The 23,117-nt window shown below is 44.3% G+C and overlaps 1 protein-coding gene across 1 annotated transcript in view; it reads left to right on the top strand.

Moving 5' to 3' along the window:
• The first annotated feature begins 3,067 nt into the window (after positions 1 to 3,067).
• Positions 3,068 to 23,117, top strand: part of LOC119408381 (transcription factor COE3) — a 36,240-nt gene continuing 16,190 nt past the window's right edge. The window contains exons 1-3 of the mRNA XM_037675184.1: positions 3,068 to 3,202; positions 4,854 to 4,980; positions 16,801 to 16,889. Coding sequence (XP_037531112.1) covers positions 3,185 to 3,202; positions 4,854 to 4,980; positions 16,801 to 16,889 — 234 coding nt within the window. The 5' untranslated portion in view covers positions 3,068 to 3,184. The remainder of the gene's footprint in view (positions 3,203 to 4,853; positions 4,981 to 16,800; positions 16,890 to 23,117) is intronic.

The raw sequence follows: 23,117 nt of genomic DNA, 5'->3' as shown, positions 1-23,117 counted from the left end.
ACTTTGGCTTTGATTTATCTCACTGTCGATATCAGACGGGTGGAGTTATCTTATCTGCAGCTTCAGGACCAAAACGAGTGACATCAGTCAGAGAGAGAGACACAAACTGGACTTTAGTTTAATCAAACTCTTCTGAGGTCAACTCCACCCCTCTGGGACTTAAAGAAGACTAAATCAAACTGTCAGATGACTTAGCACTTGTACAGCTACAAAATTAACTAAACGAGTTAAGTGATGAATGAAAACCTTTTAAGTTTTATACAATTTTTTTTTTAACGTTTGTTTGTTTTTAATGTTTAAATGAAATCATTTTTCATCACCTGCAACATCAACACCTGAAGCTCATATCAGAGTGTAAATAACTCAAGTGTCAAGCTCCTGACCTCAGACCCTTAGAGGCAAGCTCCGCCCCTGTGGGACATACAGAAAAGTAAAACAAACTGACAGTGGACCCTGTCCTCAGATTTGTCTCTCTGCTCGTCTCAGCTGCTGCAGGCGCTGATGTCATCTGTCTCGTTTGGTTCAACCTACTTGCAGCAGCAGACGGGTGGTGTTTATGACCTGATAAGGTAGTTGATCAAAGAGGACGAGCTGCTCTCCTGTGGTGCAGCGGGAGTCTGTCCCCACCTGTCTGCTACGTCCCGAGCTTTAAATCAAACGCTGACACTAATCTGTCAGAGTCCACATCAGACCAACTCTCACCTGTGAAAATGCTCCGAGGTGTAAAGAAAAGTTTATCGAACCTCCTCAGCATTCATGAGCTGCAGCGCTCTGTGTACGGTGTCCTGCAGGAGCCAAACGGGCCCGTTGTTTACCAGCCAGTCCGGTATCTGAGGGAAACTCCACGTCTTTCATCTCTTCCAGACTGGGATGTTTTCAGAGGCGATAAAAGCCCCAACATCTGCTCCCGCCTTTGTCGCCAGCCCTCAGCCTCCCGTCTCCGAGATAAAACTTTCCACCGCCTGCTCCGGGTCTTTGTGCTGCATTCATGTGATTAGAACCCCTCCAGAACCCCCCAGACCCTCAGGACCGTTTGTTTACTGCTGCAACAAAAGAGGGGAATTAATAGGAAGACGACAACCGGCTCCTCGGTGCTGGAGAACGTCTCGACCCGCTGCTGCAGCAGCTGCACGCTTTCTTTCAGAACCTGACGGGTCTACAGGACCCAAAAGTTCGAGCCTTTGAAGGTCCCCTGAACGTTCCAGCTTCTGAAAGTTCTTCTGAACCTTCCGACTTCCAGACTTGGACAGAAAGTTCACGTCAGATCCTGGAAAGTTAACAAAAACTGCTTTGTGGCGCCAGAGCTAAAACATAAAATCGTCACATTTTCCTTCAAATATTTTATATTTTTGAAAGATAAATTGACTCGACACAAATCTATTTAAAAAGTCTTAAACCACGTGTAAGGCAAACAATAAAAGTAAATTAATTATTTTAGATCAGTTACTGTAAAGATCGATGGATCGGTGGGATTTGTCTCATTAAATAAAAGATTTTTAAGAAACTAAATGGTAAAAGCTCCGGGTTTCTGCAGGGAATGCATATCACCCGCTGCCATTCATGTCCGAGTTATTTTATGTTGAGAAATTCTGGACTTGTTTGGTCAAACCCTAACCCTCCTGCTGAGACCCCGGGGGTCATTTTGACCCAAGGACAGCAGGAGGGAAAAAACAATTCATGCATGATTTCTCAAGATGTGCGTTAGCACTCAGAGGACGCGTCAGGGATGACTCTGCTACTACCACAACAAAGTTCAGCTCAACGTCCATAAAACTGTTCAAGTTTTTATTTGCTAAGCTTGACTGTGGCGGACATCTTGAATCGTGTTGACTCTCAAAGCGTATCAGATTCAGTGCTTCCCCTAAGTCGCTTGCCTTGGGAGGGTGCTCGCCGACCAAACGCTCAAACAGGAAGTTGTGTCACAGCGTGAGAGCACTTCCTGTTTTTAAACGAGTTTATCATAAATGTTTGTGACTAATATTAAATATGAAAGATGGATATGAAACTGTTTAGCAGCCAGATGGTCGAAAGTTTTCTGAGGTACAAACTTTGCATTTGGTTCAGTTCGAGGTCCAAACTTTTTCTTTACTGGACCTCTTACGATCACAAACTGGAAATGTTAACTGGACCAGAACTAAGCTCAAGTTCAGCTCCTGTCTCTCTTGAACCCTCACTTCCACATTTAGTGTGAGCAGGTTTCAGACACGAAGATTCTTCCTCCACTTCATCTGAAAACAGCAGCAGATCAATTAGAAACGGCTCTTCCATTAGGTTGCAGCAGAACGTCATCGCTCCATTAATAACGTTGAAAACTGGAGCCTCTGAACGCAGCTTTATAGATCCCAGCTCACGGTAAACACGAGGAAAGTCTGCGCTCTGACCGGAATGGGATCATCCTCCCAGTAAAGCGTCTCCGCTCCGGGAAAAACGTCCGTAAAGTTGCAGAGAATCGTCCCGTTTCGAGCCCGTCTGTCTCGACTCCGGCTGCAGACGGCCCGGATGAAAACCTGCTCGTTGATGTGGAACAACCGATCAGTGACACGTGTTGGTGCTGAAGGGAGATCAGACTGAGAGTCGCTGAGGGGGGTCAGAGGTCAGATCATCCAGTTCTGATCTGAGAAAATGTTGTTCACCCTTTGATGTTGTTTCATCATATTTAGTTTTGTCTCTGAAGTTTGATCTTTAAAAATATCAACAATGCTGTTAATGTTGTTTGTTTATACAATGTTTGTGCTGTTTACGTTGGTTGTTCATGATGTTGGAAGTTTTTTTTATGTGCTCTGTGTAGTGATGATGATGTTTTTACAAGCTGTTAGTTTTTGTGCACAATGTTGCTGGAGTTTGTGTGTGTCCTTTGTGTACTTTAGTTGTTTATGTACAACGCCATTATTGTTTGTTATTGTGTACAATGTTGATGTTTGTGTGTGTTGGTTGTTTGCGTACGTTTTTGTTGATGTTTGTGTGTTTGTGTACGTGAGTTGTCTGTGCTCGATGTTTTTGTGTATTTGTGTGCGTGCGATGCTGTTGACCCCGGCTCACGTGTCTCTCGTGTCTCCGTGTCTCCGAAGCAGCCACGCCCTGCATCAAAGCCATCAGTCCGAGCGAAGGCTGGACGACCGGCGGCGCCACCGTCATCCTCATCGGGGACAACTTCTTCGACGGGCTGCAGGTGGTCTTCGGCACCATGCTGGTCTGGAGCGAGGTCAGAAAAAACTCTGGTTCTGAAAAGCGCCGATGAAGGTTCTGTCAGAACTTTAGTTTCGCTGCTTGTGTTGTTTGGTGTTAAATTCTTCCTCCATGGAAGTGAAGGATTGTGGGTCGTGTTCGATCTTCAGTTTAAGGAACATGAATGATGATCTGGACTCTTAGGAGAATCTTTGACCTTTGGACTGATCAGAACAACGTCAGTCAGAAGAACGTGTGTCGTTTATGAAGTTTTTGATTTAGATTTGTTTGTTTATTTGGGGGTTTCTGGGTAATTTTATTTATTTGTTCCTGTTTTTTTTAATAATTTTTTACTTTACTGTTGGATCTTTGTGCCATATTTAGTTTTGTTCTTGTTTTATTTATCTTTTGATTTAGATTTTTGTTTATGATTTATGATGTTTCGCTTTTGTTGTCACATTAGAGATGTTTTTACTTTTTATGTAACTTTAGGATTTCAGTTTTTATTATTTATATTTTAAATTTATGGCATGTTTGTTTTTTGTTTACAATCAATCTTTTTTGTTAGAGATGATTCTTTAGTTCATGCTCTGATGGACCTCTGGATGACGGGACCCTGGATGATGGGATCCTGGATGATGGGACCCCAGGATGACGGGACCCTGGATGACGGGACCCCAGGATGATGGGACCCCAGGATGATGGGACCCCTGAATGATGGGACCCCAGGATGATGGGACCCCAGGATGATGGGACCCTGGATGACGGGACCCTGGATGATGGGAACCCAGGATGATGGGACCCCATGATGACGGGACCCTGGATGACGGGACCCCAGGATGATGGGACCCCAGGATGATGGGACCCCAGGATGATGGGACCCTGGATGATGGGACCCTGGATGACGGGACCCTGGATGATGGGACCACAGGATGATGGGACCCTGGATGACGGGACCCTGGATGATAAGACTCCAGGATGATGGGACCTCTGTTCGTCAGGCCCTTACAGAACTCATCTGTTCTTCCTGTCTGCAGCAGTTTATCGTGTGAATCTGATCTGAGTTTCACAGAAAAACTCTGAGGTACTTTTGGTGAGAACATCTGCAGCCCTTCATCCTCCTCATCCTCAACGCTCTGCGGCGTCGTGTAGCCGTAGCACCTGCGTCTGTTTCTGTCCTGATGAATATGCAGATGTGACGAGTCGCAGAGCTGCAGGAGGAGCTGCGCAGACGGCGCCGCATGAATCATTGAAGCGGGTCCAGAGAAGCAGAACACCTGGAGGGGGCGGAGCTGAGCAGAACCTCCGCGTGCCGCTCGCCTCCCATCATCACATCACATGCTGCTGACGAAGCGCCTCGCTTTGATCAGCGACGAACACGTGGACCCCCAACGTCCCTCTGAACGCAGAGAGTGCTGAACCAGATCCAGATGTTCCTCCTGCAGGAGTCAGAACCAGAGGGGGGAGATCTGGTTCGAATGGTTCTCAGGTTCTTGTGATGAGACTCTGCACCGTCCTCTAAAGACAAAAGTCCAAAAACAGAGTTTCTGTTTCCTGCTCAATAAAGTTTTTTATCCTGAAGTTAAACCAAATAATTTTGTTGGCGACAGAAACTTTTTGTTAGTGATGATTAGTTGAACTCGTCAGCGGCTCTAACAGTTTTTGTTTTTTCTGTTTCTGTGGACCAGCTGATCACACCGCACGCCATCAGGGTCCAGACCCCTCCTCGACACATCCCCGGGGTCGTGGAGGTCACGCTGTCCTACAAGTCCAAACAGTTCTGCAAAGGAGCGCCGGGTCGCTTCGTCTACACCGGTAAACCCACAGTTTTTAATCCAGAACCGGGTCAAACTTTAAGGTTCATAGAGCGAACAGAAACCAGAACCTGCAGCAGCTTTCAGTTAGCGTTAGCTAAACGAGCTAGCTTCATCACCCAACAGCAAAACTCAACATTTGCTGAGGAGAGTTTGAGTTTTCCTAAAATAATACGACATATTTCAATGAAATATGATTTCTAAATAAAATTTGTTTTTAAAATGTAGAAAAACGACAAAAGAGGAATTTAAGTTTAGGCGTAAACATTTCTTCGTGACGTTTTATAGAAAAGTTGAGAAGCAAAATGTTGATTTAAGCCTCTGTATGTTTCAGAAATGTAAAGTTTTTTGTTTGTTTGTTTATTAGTAGAAAATAAAGTGAAGGACTTTGATCCAATCAATCAGAACTTTTTCAGATTTAAGTTTAGAGTCAAATCTTTACTTAACTCAGTTTAATTAAATAAATCATAAAATTATTGTCCAACCTCACATCTGGCATCAAACACAGTCTCAGTTATTTAATATTTCTCGCTGTCATGAATGGCAGGCGATCATGTAACTGAGCGTCTGTCAGAGAAATATTTCAGGACCCAGTTGAACAAATCTCTGACCGCTGACTGACCTCTAAAGTCAGCCTGGTTCAAGATGGCCGCTCAGATGTAGCAGTTTTGATTTTCTGCCTCTTTAAATTTAGTTTCATGTTCTGATGAAACTTCTTTGGTTTTTACTTTTATCTTTAGTTAAAAACACTCCGGCTCTGTGGAGTTACTGATGCAGATTTATTCCTGTTTGCGTTACGCTGCATCTTGAACGTTTGTCATTAATGGTTTTATTAATTAGGCCTCGTTTGTCTGTATGTTTGTTCAGCTCTTTAATCCTCCTTTCAGATGAGATTTAAATGTTTTTCTGCTGAAATCTGTTGTTGACTCAGATTTTACAGCAGATGAGTTTTTCAAATCATTAAACAAACTTAGTTTTGTTTGTTTTTTTTAACCGAAGCAGCTGGTTTTTTTTTTTATCAGAACGTTTAAGATGGATTTATAAAACGATGGATTTATAAAACGATGTTACAGAATCGTTTGTTAGAACGTTCCTGCTGGTTGTTTTGGGATGTTTCTGTGGAGGTTCTTGTTTTCTCCAAACTGCAGGTGAAGTAAACATTTTCCCCAGAGTTTCCTCCGGTTCTGCTCCTCTCGCCCTTCAGACTCATTGTCAGACGTCCGCGGTATCTTCCTCCCACATCGCTGCTTTTACTGCCGACGATTATCCTGTCAGAATATCCAGATGTCATTCAAAGTAGCAGAAAGGTCAGATGGAAGCTGTTTAGTGCGATAAGTAAATGTCATTTCAGTGAAAGAGGAGAGCGCGTTTCTGTCTAACAGTAGTTTATCGTCGCCGCGTCTTTGTTGGAGGCGCCGCCTCCTCCGATGGCGCCGCGGAGACGGACGCTCACAATGGCCGCCTCCTTTTGCAATGCTAATCTGTGATTTCCAGATACGAGCGACGAGCTTTTATGTGCCGGCGTGTTTTTAAAAAGATCCGCCGTTCCAGTCGTTCTCCTCACCAACATCGTGTTCACGTCAGCTGCAGACACGGGTCCACTCCGGTCAGGACTCGGGTCTGGACTTGGGACTTGACACATCCTTGACTTGCAGTGACTTTGTACCACATCAGGGACAGGAAGTCCAGGTCTTCACTGGGTCTGAAACCCAGATCTAGTCTCAGGAAACTCAGACTTATTTAATGTTTTGGTGATTTGACACAAAAGTTTATAGAATTTTTTATTTTTTTACGTCTATTTGCAGTTTTCTGAATCAAACTTAGTTTAAAGAAATCATTGTTTTATTTATTATAACAATAATTCCAAGACATAATGGTGAGTTCAGGGTCACCCAGGTAAAGACACCCATGCATACCTTTGTTGGCTTTTTTATGCTGCAGTCGGTGTTTTCATGTAAAACCAGCGCTGATCTGATCTGAGGTCAGTACAAACTGCAGACTCACTGAAGAAATCTGTGAGGGACCTTGTGCACACAATTTCGTTCCACCTCATGTACCACATGTGATGCGATTGACAATAAAACCTACTTGAACTTGAATCATCTGACCACAGGTTGATTGATAGGATACTGTAAAATCGAAAGTTCCTGAAGGCATCGTGAACCTGAAACTGACGGGGCTCTTCATCAAAACGTTGCAGTTTCTAAAAGCCTTCCCCTTCTCTGCACTGGGTCGTGTGGCCTTCAGGGTGTGTTCAGGAACGTCAGGTTGATGACATTAGATGGTCCTGCGTGTTCCACAGATGGTCTTTAGCAGATTTTAGAAGTTTATGCAGAACTTCCAACAGGTTCTGGAGGTTTCTCTGGATCCCGTGCAGACCTTCAGTGGGTTTAGAGGTTTTTGTGGCTCCTAAGCAAACCTCGAGTCTAAACTTGGTTTGAAGTTGTTTGGGAAGTGTGTCATTGATGTTCCAGGATTTTATTGATCCCTGATCAGTTTTCTTAGTTGTTGAGCAGCATGTCTTCTTCTTGCTGCTCCCTTTTGAGGTCTCCACGGTGGACCATCTGCCTCCACCCCCAACTCTCTGCAGAACTTTATTAGAAGCTGACAGCTCTTAGAGGTTTTTGTTTAAAGCTAAATTAAAAAAAGTTTCCACGTCTGAAGGTCGACTTCCTGTTGTGATCTCTGGTTCCAGCCAATCGGAGCGCAGTATTCTGTCTTTAAAACCAGAGCAGGCTGTTGCCCCTCCTCCCTCCTCCCGCTGCCTCTCAGGTGCAGCTGAAGGTGAAGTGACGAGCAGTGAGATTCGAGCGTTTCCCACATTCCCGACTCTCTTCCTCCCCACGGCTTAAAACAGCTTGAGGATTTGATCCCACAGCTTCGCTCTGAGAAACTGGCCGAAGGCAAGAAACGCTCTGTGGAATGACAAGGAGGCTGAGAGCGGAGAAACAGATCCATCCCGCAGCTCACAGATCAGCATTTCCAACTCCGTTTACCCACGATCCCGGACGGAAAACAAACTTCCTGTTTCACCAGTTTTTTTTTTATTTACCAACATTTATGTTGCCTGGTAACAACTCAGGATTCAAATGTAAAATTAATCAATAACTAAGAGACTAAATAATAAAAAAGCTGCTTTTAAATAGTTAAAATTGGGTATTTTTTTAAGTTTTGTGATATTTGTGTGCAGGTTTTTAAAGTACTGTTTAATATTGGATACTGTTGTTATCCTGTGGGTTTGTGGTGCGTTTAAAGCCTCAGGATCCCCAACCCTCAGCTGTGGGTGTTGAACGGGTTGGGTGGTGCTGCCGGGCCGACGCCGTCCTCCTTGGAGCTTGTACTCGCATAGATCGATGTGTCCTGAGGGGGGAGGACGGGTGAGGAGGCGGCGGCGCAGGGATCGATGGGTGCTGAGTTATTGCGGCGCTCGGCCGTGTTTTCCCAGGAAAGTCAATACCTCCAGGCTCCCTCATTAATTTCAACACTGTTCATCCCACAGCGCCTCCTCACTCCTCCTCCTGCAGCTGCACCTGGAGACCCGAGCCCAGGAGACCCAGCAGGAGGAGGAGGAGGGGGAAACATGGGGATGATGAAGTCAGATTCAGTTGACAGAAAGGAAGAAGAGGATGGATGAAATCTAAGATGGTGGAGTCAGATGGAAGAAGAAAAACAGGAGCAGGAATGAGAGGAAGAGGAGGGTTGAAGATGAGGGAAAAAATAAGGAAGTGATTTCTAGTCAGTTGTCGTGTCATAGAAGTAATATAATCTAAAATAATAACATAAAAAGGTTTTTACACAACAGAACAATCTGAAAGCAGAAAACTGGTCTGTAATGATACCCAGACTAAAATTAATGAAAAGATCTTAATTCAGTAACATTCACTCTTAACACTTGTTGTTTTTACACATTTGTTTTTGTAAAATTCATCCGTCCATTATCTTCTGCTTGTTCTGAAGTCGGGTCACGGGGGCAGCAGCTTCAGCAAGGAGGCCCAGACATCTCTTTCCACAGCCAGCTCTTCTGGGGGGACTCCAAGGTGTTCCCAGGCCAACCATGAGACGTAGTCTCTCCAACGTGTCCTGGGTCTTCCCGGGTCTCCTCCCAGTCGGACATGCCCGAGGTGCCCAGGTAGCATCCTTACCAGATGCCACCTCAACTGGCTCCTCTGGATGTGGAGGAGCAGTGGTTCTACTCCGAGTCTCTCCTGATAACTGAACTTCTCACCCTCTCTAATGGAGAGTCCAGCTACCGTGCGGAGGAAACTCATTTCAACCGCCTGTATCTGCGATCTCATTCTTTCTGTCATGACATGATCTCAGTCCTGACCATAGGTGAGGACCCCTCCAGACATTACTGAGATGGAAGCAGCTTCAGTTGTTTGGTTTGGGAGTTTTTCTGTGAAGATCCAGTTTAAGATGCAACGCTGTTTGAGATTGATTCTCTTTGAAATTACTCCTCCTCATCCTCTTATGTGCGAAGATAAACGGTCGGATTGTCCTGAAGAAAAGTCAGGGCTCCATAAAACTCTTGATTCCAGGTCTGGATCTGCAGATTCTGTTGTTCAGTCTGTGATAAGAGGATCCTCAGAGCTCACCTGGCGGCTGAAATCATCCAGTCAGTGAGTCTGTGTGAGGTCATGTGATCCAGACTCGGCGAGGCTGTGCACAAAAACATTTTTCTGGATGATGTTATTAAAGTGAATAATGTTGATAAACAGTGTTAAACACCTGGTTTTCTGCAGCAGAATGAGAGGCGGTGAAGCTGCCCTCCCACCCCTCCACCAATCTGAAGCACCGGCTGCTAATTGACTTCTGAATTTTTATTGTTTAATTACTGTCAGAGTAACACATGGAGGCAATTATGTGTAACGGGCAGCAGATCGGCTGAAACAAAAGGCAGTGGCGCTCTCGTCGTCTTTTATGGCTCCACTTGAGGTGAAAAATGACTGAACTCATATTTCACGTTTCAGAGGCGTTCTTACCGTTTGTCACAGAAACATTTTGACTGAAAAAAAGACGCACATTCCTCCTGTTTGTCTTTAACGTGTCTGATGATCCCTCTCTTTCAGTTCACTTCCACAATTCTAGAAAAAAGAACTGAACAAAAAAACCTTGAAAACCTGTGTCTCCATCAGGAACACTGAGCTCTGAACCATGAAGATAAAATTCACTTAAAACTGTCAACACCCCCCCCCCCCCCCCCCCCCCACAGACATCAACGATATTTAGTTTTCAGTGAGCAGTAGCAGAACCATCATTCAGATTATTGTTACATGAGTGAACAGCTGTTTTCACATCTTTAACAATTCTTACACAATCGCAGGTTAACTTGAAGGATTTTACCTCGCACTGTCTGATTCTGTAACAGAAACTTTTCAGCTTTTTAAACTTTACCAAACTTGTTTTAGTTCTTCTTGCATTACCCAGAATGCTCTGTTTCCATCAGGGCTGCTCTCATAGATCCTGTAATGTTTCTAACCCGAAGCCTGGCCCGACTGGGCCATAATAATGTGCTTAATGTGCGGGTCAGGCCGATGTCGGGCTTTTGATTGCGTCAGGAGATGCGCGCGGCTGACAATCCAATTATATGGCAACATGGCTTGCCATACAATCACCAGCCGCACGCGACCATTTGACCGCACGCTGACCGGCTGACCTGTAATTACTGTTAATTTGTCACCTGGACAGTTTCTTTCCAGATGACCCGACTGAGATTTATTGAACCTGGAGATTCAAAATAAAGCTCATAGATACTCTTCAAAATAAGAGTCTGGCTCCCCAGTTTACAGGAGGAGGTTCCTGTTGGACTTTAGAGATTGCTTAGATGATTGTTGGAGCAGCTTTGGAACATTTTGTAAAGTTCAACAGATTTTTATGTTTGCCCGCTCGAGAATCTGAAAACGTTGTTATGAAAAACAATTTCTTTAAAAAGAAACAAGAAAATCAAACTGTAGATGCATTTTTTTTACCAGCTGACGTGTTGCTGTGCTTTAGGTGATGCTGATACCTCAGAAGTGTGTTTTCGGAGTCTAATCACCTTTTCCTCTCAGGTTGTTGTGTTGAAGGCTCCCATCTGTCTGATGCCCTGAATATTTCTGCAGCAGGTGTAAAAGAAACATATTTTTGATGTGATTTAAAGCCTCACACCTGCGCTGCTTCTGCAGAGCGACGACACGAGCTGCTGCTTCACAACTTATCTGAGGACGAAGTCAAATTCACACCTGATCAATCTGCCGAGTCACTAACGCCTGCGTGCTCGTCTGCTGTGATCGATGCTCATAGAAATTTCATGAACTTTAAACTGTGATTGACAGGCGGCTTCACAAAGAGCCTCAGGTGACACAAATAACGACGACGACAGTAAACATGACTCGGATCAGTTACGACGATCAGACTCGATGCTTTGAAGCAAATCCTGTTGAATTGTGTTTCGTTGGAGGGTTTTCAGCCCTGAATCTTGTCTGACAGGCTCCAACTAGGTGCAGACAATAAAATACTATGCAGAGATCACAGTGCAATGCAGAGATCCAGATGTTCCAGCTGTTTGTAAATATCTGATTCAGGACTCCTGCCTTTGTAACGCTGCCCTTTGACCTTTCTGAGACCTGATAATCGGAGCAACACCGTATCGATCAGGTGGTTTTAGTTTGTTGTTAAGTTTTGGTTTGATGTTTGTGGAATCACACGTTGAAGAAACTTCAGATCTTCTTCTTCTTCTCTGGCGTTTTCATGAGGCGGCAGCAGAATCGTCCGATCGGGGACCTTCTGGACTCTCAGCAGGGATGAAATCCACTTACAAAACGGGAACCAGTGGTAATTAGCAGTTTCTGCAGGCGCCAAATCAGCTGCTGCTCCTGAAAATACAAACTTCACCAGTGGGGGCCTATTTCTTTGAGGCACAGGGAGGTAATTATTGCCTGATTAAGATGCTGAATCTGGGAGGAGGAACTGTCCAATCAGAGCTCAGCGGTGGCTCACTGGGGAGGAAGTGAGAGGAAGTAGGCAACGAGTCGAGGCTACCTGTGAGTGTCAGGAGGAACGCCTCTGATCCTTCAGCCTCACTGAGGTCGACTGAATCAACAAGTCGATCCGTGAACTTTGATCTCTTGACCTCAGCGTTCAGGTTTACATCTTCATCACCTGAAGAACTCTGAATCTTTGTCCTGGTTGGGTTTTCATCCCTCTGTGGTCAGTATTTGGATTAATCCGCCGCTGAAACTAGTCCCAATGAGAAGATGAAGACTGTTGTTGACTTTAATCAATAGAATTGTTGTTAAAACTTAAGTTTTTAAATTCTGAGGTAAACTTTATTTTCAAGGTTTGGATCAAATTAGGGTCAATTTTTGTTGACAATATTTAAAAAAGACAATATTTCTAATAATTTATAAACATTTTTAATTATTTTGAATATTTAGATTATTTTGTTTCCTGTTTTTTTATGTACAGTTGGATAAACTGATTATCTGATGAACTGACAGTCAGATGAACTAATAGTCGGATGATCTGACAGTTGGATGAACTGACAGTTGGATGAACTGACAGTTGGATGAACTGACAGTTGGATGAACTGACATCTCTGACGTCCCGGCAGCTCAGCTGACTCCTGTCCACTCGACAGGCAGATGAATCATCATGCTCTGTTTCTGTCGGACCGCCATCATCAGTCACTGAGGTGGGTTTTTTTTTTTTTTGGGGGGGGGGCAGTGTGATCTGTGTTAGAAATGGTCCGAGTAATACAGCAGGAAGCCACACCGTCATCAGGGAGATGACTACACCTACTGCCAGGCCGTCACCATAGAAACTGAGGTAAAGGTGAGCAGGGACACCCCCTCCCCCGCCACACACTCAACCCCCCACTCCTGAGTGCATATTCCATCTACAAAGTGTCAGAGTCTAAAACCACTCATAACGTTGAGTCTGAAAACCAAGGGGGTCAGAGGGGAGGGGGCTCCAGATGGTCCTCAGAGGTCGAGACAGCCCCGGTGCATCATGGGAACTGAGGTGGGCGAGTAACAGGCCTTCAGAGAGGGTCCAGTAGTCCAACATCCCCCCTGCAGGAGCTGCTCTGATCTGAGATCTGCTGATCCTCACCTGACCTTTGACCCTGCAGAGGGTCCCATCCAATAACTGGTTTTAATCTTTTCAGCATAAAGGAAAGAAAAAAACTTTATTCATTTAATTTAAACAATAAAAACGTTATTCATCAGTTAAGGAGAAGTTCAGTTCTCCAGGAGAGATTCTGAGTACAGCCGCTGCTCCTCCACATCCAGAGGAGCCAGTCGAGGAGGTTCAGGCACCTGGTAAGGATGGCCCTGAACGCATCATTAGGGAGGTGTTCTGGACAAGTCCAACTGGGATGAGACACCTGGGAAGTGAAACTTTTTTTTTTGTTTGTTTTGATAATTTAGATGCATCTTTATTTTTCCTAAATTTCTCCTATTGGACACAAATTTGAGTAAATTAAAGTTTTTGTCTTGTTGCGTCTCTTTTGGTCGACACTCGCGTCCCGGACGTCCAGACCACTGGAGTCCAATAAAACGACCATTAATTCATCGTGTTTAGTCCTTGGAGTGACTTCTCCAGGAATCTGTCTGTAAAGGTTATCAGACAGGCTTTAATGGTGCAGCTTCTGTCTTTTCTCCGTGCCTCTGGTTGTGTTTGAGTTTAAATCTGTGTCTCACAGCTGACATTCTGACTTTTCACACGTTATTAATCCGGCGGCAGCTTTTCCATCAGCCCGCAGATGTTTTCACACACGATTTCAGCGTTTCTGCAGGAAGTCGTCTCTGCCGAGCGAACGCTGCTCGTCTCCTCTGAAGCTGCAAATCTGCCGTCAACAAATTAGTTTAACACGCCACGCAGCCCGCCTCTCCTTTCTCCTCCTCCTCCTCTTCGTCTCCTCGGTCTCTTAGTCGCCTAATAAGTGAGCGTGCCCGTCAGCAGGACGCCGACCAACCGTTTGATCCTTCTCGCAGTGAGCCGAGAGCAGAGAGAGGCCGATAAATACTTGATTAAATATCTGAAGAAGCTCCCCCTCCTCGGCTCCTCTTCATAGCCTCCTCCTCCTCCTCCTCCTCCTCCTCAGATGGCAGCAAGAGCGGCGGCCTCCTCACACAAAGAGGAGGGAGAGAAAAATCAATCTGAATTAGGATGAAGAAAGTGGCACTGATGCCTGGAATCGCAGCATATGTTTACACTAAATCAGGCAATCTGTCTTCATATGGGGGGAGTAATGTAGGGGGTGGGGGAGGGGTCAAAGTTCATCATGCCAGCCAGCCGCTGCTCAGAGAGGACGGCGGGGAGGATAACGGGCCCTGAAGGCAGCCGATGGGAGCTGGAGTCAAAGTTCAGCGGGATTTTAATAATTAGCCTAATTTCTGCAGAGAGGGGGCGGGGCTTCAGTTAACACCATTCTCTGAACCTTCACGATGATCTACGGTCCACAGAGTTCAGAGACAGTTTTTTACAGAGGCAGGTATCACTTAAACGCATCATCCTCCTGTTTGTTTTTTAATCTTTCAACTCCTCTTTCTGTGACGAGGAAACTTCCTGTCAGCTGATTCAGGTTTCCTGCGACCCAAAACAAAGATGGCCGCACTGAAATTGTGACTTTTCTTAAAGGGATGCATGCCACTCGCCATCTTTCATTTCAGAAATTTAGACTAAAATCATCTCATGTTGAGAAGTGATGGAGTTACCCTCACAGTATGTGTTGGAAATAACTCTCAGCTACTACGACACCAAACTGTTGTGTTGGCTAAATGTCAATCAGCTGTGGTGGCCATTTTGAATTGGACTGACCCTAGTGTTGTGTTTCTGAGAGCTTCACTAATTTCTATCCAGAGGTCCATGAGATATTCCGTTAACGAGGCAGACGTTTAAAAATACAGCTGTTTCGTTACAGCGGTGGGCGGTAGATCCAAAAAAGGAATTTCTAAATCCAGAATAAAATGAGCAAAAACTGAAATCCAGTCCTAAAAATAAAGAAGATTTGAGATGCTTGTTGCAGTGGACAACAGGTGGAACGCATCTTCAATGAGGGACTTCGCCGGTTGAAGTCAAACGATCTGTTCATCCTGATTTTTTTGTTTTGATTAAAAAGTTGAAAATTCTCTTTCACCCAGCTGAAAACAAAAACACCAAGAAGGTGGATTTTATCTTCAAGAACTATTCTGGGGAAAAAAAAGTTCATTAAAATCAATCAGTGCGTTAAAAGTGGAGGTTCATTGAACGCATCATGATGTGGTTCCAGGTCAGAACCCTGTAGGTCTGAAGGAGACCATCTCAGCCTGACTGGGTAGTTCTGATCCAAACGAACTCCACAGTTCTCGGACTTGAAGTCGTGAAAAGTCTTGGGTGTTTTGTCGGCAGGAAGAAGTGATCAGATGAGAAACCTTCCTCCTCTGAGCCGAAACAGATTTATATTCTCCCGTCGAGCAGCTCACTTGTTTTCTACATTGGGCTGCTGGATCGCGGCGTTGGGAGGCGGTCCGGTTGGGATTTGCTGCTGATTGCTGCTCGACTCGTCCTGCTGCATTGTCTCCATTCACCCGCCGCTGCTCCGCGCCCGTCCAAAAAGTCTCTTTGGGATCGCACAATGAATCCCTCTTTGATTCGCGGCTCGTGGAGGTAATAGATTCCTCTCAGGGAGGCGGGAAGGCGAAAACATGGCCGCCTCGGCGCTGAGGGCACGTCCCTCAGCTCTCTGTCACCCTTCAGATATCATCCCCACCCGAGTCGCAGCCTGAAAGCCCCCTTTTCTCCGCCACCGCCGCATGAAACAGGCTGCGACAAATTTGATTTAGCAGCTCGCCGTCGCCCGTTCCCGGGAAAGAAAACAAATATTGTTATAATGGTAATAACATCTATTTGGAGCGGCGGCGACAAACGGCGGCGAGGCCTTTGAAGGGGGACCCCTCTGTGCTGCCGTAGAGCTGCCTGATTCTTATTCATGAAAGCTGCGGTTATGCATATTAGCACAAACTAGCTATTCTACTGAGCGGCGTTTGGAGTGTCAATCATCCTTACAGGATACAAGAGGCAACAGTGACAAAAGCCAAGTGGGCAAGATCGGCTGACAAATTGTCCCCAAAGTCAAATTTGACAGCCTTTTATGATTAATGGGCTTGATTATGGAGAAGTATCTCCCCAAACTCATTTCCGGCTTTTCTGCGGCTCTACTGCTGCTTCAGGAGACGAGGAGGAGGAGGAGGAAGGCTGATTGTTTGCAGAGGTGAATAAGTGGAGGAAAAGATGGGATTGAATTAGGTGAAAAGGCAGAGCGAGGTGCCTCACGTAATAAACAGCTTCTCTGTTAGCGCCTGCTGCTAACGAGACGCAGCCGAGTGAAGATCACTCAGAGGTCTCAGGTGGTTCTGAAGGTTCTCCTCACAGTCTGAACATCTACTGCCCCGGTTCTGAAAACACTTGGACGTAAATAAAACAGAACGCAAAGATTTACAAACAGAACCTCATGAACGTATCAAAAGCTCAAAGAAAAGAACGAAACATTTTGAATTTGACGGCAGCGTCAAGAAATTAAACTTCAGATTTCTTTCATCTTTGGGTTCTGGTTTAAATTGGATCCAAACAGAAACACAAAATGAACTTTTGACCCGTCAGAACTGAGTCTCACGGACTTTATAAAGACAAAAAGTAAAGAAGAAAACAATTCTGTAAAAATGTTTTAGTTTTTATTCTATTCCTCGGAATGGAACAGAACCTGTTTTCTGACTGAACCGGGTCCAGATGGGACTGGGTTCTGTCCGTGATGCGTTTGTGTGTCGGATTCTAACCGCCGGTCTCTCTGTCTGATCCGCAGCCCTAAACGAGCCCACCATCGACTACGGCTTCCAGAGGTTACAGAAGGTCATCCCTCGCCACCCCGGGGACCCTGAGAGGTTACCAAAGGTCAGTAGATACGAGTCATTAAGTGTGCCTCGCAGGTCAAAGGTCAGAGGTCAGGAAGCGAGCTTTGAGTTCGGCACGTTGGACCCAGGATGCACCTGTCAGTCAGAACCGAAAGCAGAGGTTTGACCCTCTGAGGACACACCTGAGGCACAGCATCGGACCTACAGAACCTGACCGGATCTGTTGGTTCTGATTAGTGCTAGCAGTCCACATGGTTCCGAAGCTTTCAAACAGGAAGCAGCTGTTTCTGGGATCCAGTGGATCTTTACAGTCAGGACAGTAATCTGAGGCGTTCACTGACAGTTTGGCTGCAGGAAATCTGTCGCTGCACATTTCTGTCAGGTTGGACAAACTTCTGATGAAACCGTCTCGCAGTAAAACCTGCTGATGTCTTAACTGCAGAGGAACTTATCTTCTCGTTTCCTCTCGCAGCTTCAGGACAGCCCAAACAGAAAAACTGATACATTCATATCGTTCAGGAACGCTGAGCTCGGAGCTGCTGTTTTCACATCTTCAACACTTTTTACACAACCGCAGGTTAACGGTGGATTTTAACACAGAACGTTCAACTCACCGGTCTGGTATCCGTCTTCTTCCACCCGGTCTCTCTGCTGTAGGACTCAGTTTTCTCCAAACTCTCATCGACTTCCATTGAATCTGAGCTCAGAATTCTCTCTTCGAACAGGAAGTGAAGACTTTCTTTTAACTCGTCATATCTTCTGTATAAGACAGCACGGTGGTGCAACTGGTAGAGCTGCTGCCCCTCAGCGAGCAGGTTGCTCTGGTTCAAATCCCGGTCCGGGGGCCTTTCTGGGTGGAGTTTGCATGTTCTCGCCGTGCATTCATGGGTTTTCTCTGGGTGCTCCTGTTTCCTCCTACAGACAGAAACTTGTATGTTAGACTGATTGGTAACTCTAAATTGTCCCTAGGTGTGAGTGAGAGAGTGGATGGTTGTTTGTCCCTGTGATGATTTGTGACCTGACCAGGCCCCGCCTCTCGCACAGTGATGGCTGGACATGGGCACCAGTGACCCCCGCGACCCAAAAAGGAAGAAGCGGGTAAAGATGATGGATGGATGGATCTTCTGTATAACAGTCGCACATTTGTGTTGATTTTCATAGAAGCAAGTTGATGAATGTTGGCGTTCCAAGCTTCCTTTAACATTTCAGCAAAAATATGTTGGATATTTAAAAAAAAGAAAAACCTTTTCAGGCCTCATAACTGACAGGAGCCATCAAGAAGGATTAATCAATATGTTCATAAAGAGTTGGCATTAACATTCAGTTGAAATGAAACTATTTAAAACACAAACAAGAAAAATAACTTCCTGCTCCATAAAATATAAACGTCATCTTCTTTAACGTCTCGTCAGCTCGATGACTCGGCTGCTTTTAACGCGCCGATCGATGCGATTGGATAAAGGATAACAAGACCAGTTAATGTCGCTGTAAAACGGTAGAACACGTTTTAAAGCCATTAAATTTTATGACCGAAGGACGAGCAGAGGAATCGATCACGTTCAGGTTGAACCTTCCACCTTCAGGAGGTGATTTTCTGTTTGCAAACACAAACCAGATTTCAAGTCAGCAGGCGGTTAGTGAGCAGCTGACAGGAAACGCAAACCATCAGCGCAGGAATCACTTTTTACCCTCAGACACATATTTGTATTCGCCGGCGGTGTCGGCGTGCAGCTGTGCGGCCGTCAGGTGTCCTGGTTAGTATGAAGACATTATTGTGGCTGGAGGAGCCTAACTGAGGCAGATTCTGCGAGGCAGCGAGCGGCGCCGGCCCCCGCTCCGCCTCAGATGGGCCCTGACACTCCAAAGCTGCTGCCAAATTGAAACCATTTATCAAAATCTGACATCGGAGATCCAGTCACCAAAAAAGCAGTTTATTTGTAAATTGATACTAATAGTGAGCACACATTGTCTGGCCCCTTTGATGGCCTGATTTACAGCCGGAGTGGAACATCCAGCATCCTGCTGCCGCCTGCTGCTAAATATTCATTTATTCAAAAGAAAACTCAATAAGGCCGCGGCGAGAGGAAAACCCCGCGGTGCGAGGTGACGGAGCGGCGTGTCGGCGGTGACCGAGCAGAGACGGGTTAACGCCAGCTGTCACTTCTCTTTTGTTTTCACCTGCAGATGTCGCTCCGCAGTCGAGATGGAAAGAGACACGAAGACAGATTGATTTGTTGTTGGAGGACGGTGGAGAGAAAGGGTTAACACAAAAACAAGAGATAAATAACAACAATAAGGAAATAAACAGCCGACTTGTTTTATCTGACAGATGGAGAACTGATCTGAAACAGGCTCAGGTTTAGCATAGCTTAGCACAAAAACTGGGATCAAAAGGAAACTGTTAGCCTTCCTGTTCTCACCTGGAATCACAGGTGTACAAATCTGATTTTGGAACAGAGGAATAAAATGTTTAGATCCAATCAGATAATAATTATAAAAGTGCTACGTAAAACCGTCTTTGGTCTAATCATAGGGTCAAACTCTTTAAAATATTTATATATATATGTATATATATGTATGTATATATAAATATATATATACACTTTGCTTTTTTTAATGCAATGTAGTAAATTATTCTTCTGAAAATATAAATTTATTTTTCCTCAGACATGTCAAATTTAGAGCCTAACATTAAAAAACGTTAATGATTGTTAAGCTTTGCTTTAAATCAGTTACTTTCCTTCTTAGAAATACATTTTTTCATCAAATAATTTGAAATATTTCTTCATAAAAAATGAAATAAGAAAAGATACATTTAAGCAGATGTTATTTGCTGTGATGGAAGTTTGTCCTCAAAAATGTGATAGTTCCATGATCGTGATTGTTCTTTTCTGGTCAACATGTTGGTGGAGATCCTCAGGACTCCAGGACCTGGAGATCCTCAGGACTCCAGGACCTGGAGATCCTCAGGACTCCAGGACCTGGAGTTGTTAAGGGCCTTCTCTTGTTTGTTCAGAGCAGTTGTGGGCACAGTTTCGCTAATCTGCTAACATTCTCGTTTAGCGGATTGGCTGTTTTGCTAACTTTAAAATCTGTTAGCGGAATTAGATTCCTCTAAATTAGGTGTCGCCAACTTTAAGTCTGCTAGCTAACAAAAGCCACAAGCTTGTTCCAGTCTTGTGGGCGTGTCTCAAAGAGTTTGTTAGGCACGTTATTGGCTGAGTACGTATACATGTGATGTGATTGGTCAACACAGCTTCAATTGGAAGAAGATGAAGACGTGTGACGCAGACTGAGTGACAGTCATCAGCGGTTTAGCGTTAGCAAAGTAAATTTTGTAGTTAGATGATTACGTGTTAGCAAAGCTAACTTCTTGGTTAGCTTTGCCCACCACTGGTTCTGAACATTTTGGTTATCTGAGGAGATTTCGCACTTCAGACTGTTGTTTGTTGAGTTTCAGGCTTTTAAACTGCAGTGAGCTGAACTCACGTGCACATCGCTCTCCTTCTCCTCTCTTTTCTGTTGAACTGATCCAAGTGAGAGAAGTTTCAGTCACATGCATGAAGGTGTGAACTGGAGCGAAACTGCACTGAAGGTTCTGAACAACTGAGATGATTATAAAGTTGTTCGTCTCATTTAGCAAACATGGCTTCCTTCCACTCCTTTAACTGTCGGTCGTCTCCGTCCAAAATATAAACATTACTGTCCTCGAGTGTCCTTGAGACGTAAATGGACAGCCGAGTCTTGGCCTGAACACTGGTTCTCCTGGGATGGTTTCAGAGGCCCCAGTGTTGTCTGAAACACGTTTTAAATTTGTAAGTTTTTGATTGTTTCTTCAAATATTGGACACATTCTGATCGTAAAGTTCCACACTCCGTGCAACACTTTCAAAATAAAATGCGATGGTAGAAACAGATGCTCCAAGTTGTTTCTGTTTTCTCTCCGGAGGGGGTCGGCGTGTGAAAAAAATCACTCCGACTGGAAAAACCCAGTGAACAGTCTGGAGCGTCACCACCACGTACCGATGTTATTTTAGAAGAACGGTTGTTCAGATACATTTTCTAATTCATCCATTTTAATTGGACTTTGAATGTTTGATGATCACCGCCCAGCCACCATCTGAAAACACATTTGCTCCACATCGCATCATCTCAAAGATCTGTTTTAAATTATTTTACAGGTTAATAAAAGACTGCCTTGAAACATCCATAGACAGAAAATGTAATTTTTAAACATTTGGTTGACGGAAAGAAAGTCTTTGAATCCTTGTTAGAAAGAGAATTATTGTTTTTGTTTAATTTTTCGATGCTGTTCCAGATGTTGTATATCAAACTGGAAATCAGATTTGTGGTCTGGACTGGATCCAGGAGAACCCTCCGAGGTTGTCGGTGGCTCCGCACCCTGTAAACCCACCGAAAACTGCAGAGTTATGGAATAATTTAGATAATTCAGTTCTAAACACGTTTTAGGTTTTTCTATGATCTGAAGCTTCTCTCTGTGGTTCCTGAACCGTGAGGTGGAGACGTGTTTGTAGCATGTGCACCTTCAGCTCCGATCGTTGACCCTCATGCGGACTCGCAGGGCGGCCCGTCCGGTCAGGGATTATTAATTCCAGCTCGCTTCATGAATGAGGAAGTTTCCAGTGTTCATTGAGAATAATGAGCTGAATTTTAACCTCGCACCGCGTCCCACTTCGTTAGGAAAACTCTCCGCCTGATGATCACTAATCTGGAGATCCGGAGTGAGAAGAACCTCCTCCTCCTGCAGGTCCATCCATATTTTATAGAGATGGGAGGAGGAGGAGGAGGAGGTGTAGAGCTGTGCTCAGGGTGATTTATCATTGTTAAGACCGCTGTCTGATGGCTTCTCCTCCAGGGTCACGCTGATCCCTGCTCGCCTCGCACCTCCTCAGCCACGGAGCCGGCCCCCCGTAATTAAGCCCCTAGAAACCAATGGAAGAAAATAGAAAAGGAGAGCGAGGGGGAGGAGGAGAGGAGGAGGAATATGTCAAGAGATGGACAGAAGAAGGGCAAGGGCATGAAGGCCACGAGGGTGCAGCCTCCGAGACGTTTTTCTACAGTTTTTAGGACTTTCTGCAACATTCTGGTTCTCTGAATGTTTTCAGTTCGAATGCGACACATTTAGGTTAAAGGTTTAAAAAAATAGAATAAATTAGAACAGTTTTAAATCTAATTTTACTTTTACAAATGGCCGTAGGTCTCTTTAGTGATTATACAACAAAAGGTGTTAATGTTTTCTGAACAGCGATTCAGTACAAATGAGACAATATTTTGTTAAATTAAAAACAAATAAACGTATTACTTTTACTAATTTAATATTTGGAATAAACTTTAAATGTACTGAAACTGGTGAATTGCTCAAATTAGTTCAGTAGTGGCTAAAATGAGTGCAAGACAAAAACTGAGCAAGTATGAAGTCGATTTCAGCCAACTGTTTTTGGTTTAATGTGAGGAAATTGTTGTAAATAAAGTTAAATATTTCTGAAACTATCAAAATTATTAAATCTAAGAACAGATTATTTGTGACTGAACTGATGTTTGAATGTTTAAAAGCGGTAAAAACAAACAAAAACACTAAACAGGCAAACAAACTGTTTCAAAGCGTTCAGCCTGTTTGTTTACATTATAAATAACAGCTGAGTCAGTGTTTACACTGTTTGTTTACAGTATAAAGAGCAGCTGACTCAGATAAATAACAGCTGATTCAGAATTCACTGTTTGTTTACATTATAAATAACAGCCGACTCAACTAAAAAACAGCTGAGTCAGTGTTTACACTGTTTGTTTACAGTATAAAGAACAGCTGACTCAACTAAGTAACAGCTGACTCCGCTAAATAGCAGCTGACTCAGCGTTCATACGGTGTTTACAGTACAAATAACAGCTGACTCAGCTAAATAACAGCTGATTCAGCTAAATAACAGCTGACGGCATTCAGACCGTTTGTTCACAGTATAACCGCTGACTCAGCTAAATAACAGCCGACTCGGTGTTCAGACTGTTTATTTACAATATAAATAACAGCTGACTCAGCTAAATAACAGCTGATTCAGCTAAATAACAGCTGACAGCATTCAGACTGTTTGTTTACAGTATAAAAACAGCTGACTCAACTAGAAAACAGCTGATTCAGTGTTTAGACTGTTTGTTTACAGTATAAAGAACAGCTGACTCAGCATTCAGACTGTTTGTTTACAATATAAATAACAGCTGACTCAGCTAAATAACAGCTGCAGACCTAAATAGCG

The sequence above is a fragment of the Nematolebias whitei genome, chromosome 4 (genome assembly GCF_014905685.2).
Source record: "Nematolebias whitei isolate Nwh7 chromosome 4, NemWhi1, whole genome shotgun sequence".
Lineage (NCBI taxonomy): Eukaryota > Metazoa > Chordata > Actinopteri > Cyprinodontiformes > Rivulidae > Nematolebias > Nematolebias whitei.
This window is presented reverse-complemented; position numbering and strand designations above follow the sequence as displayed.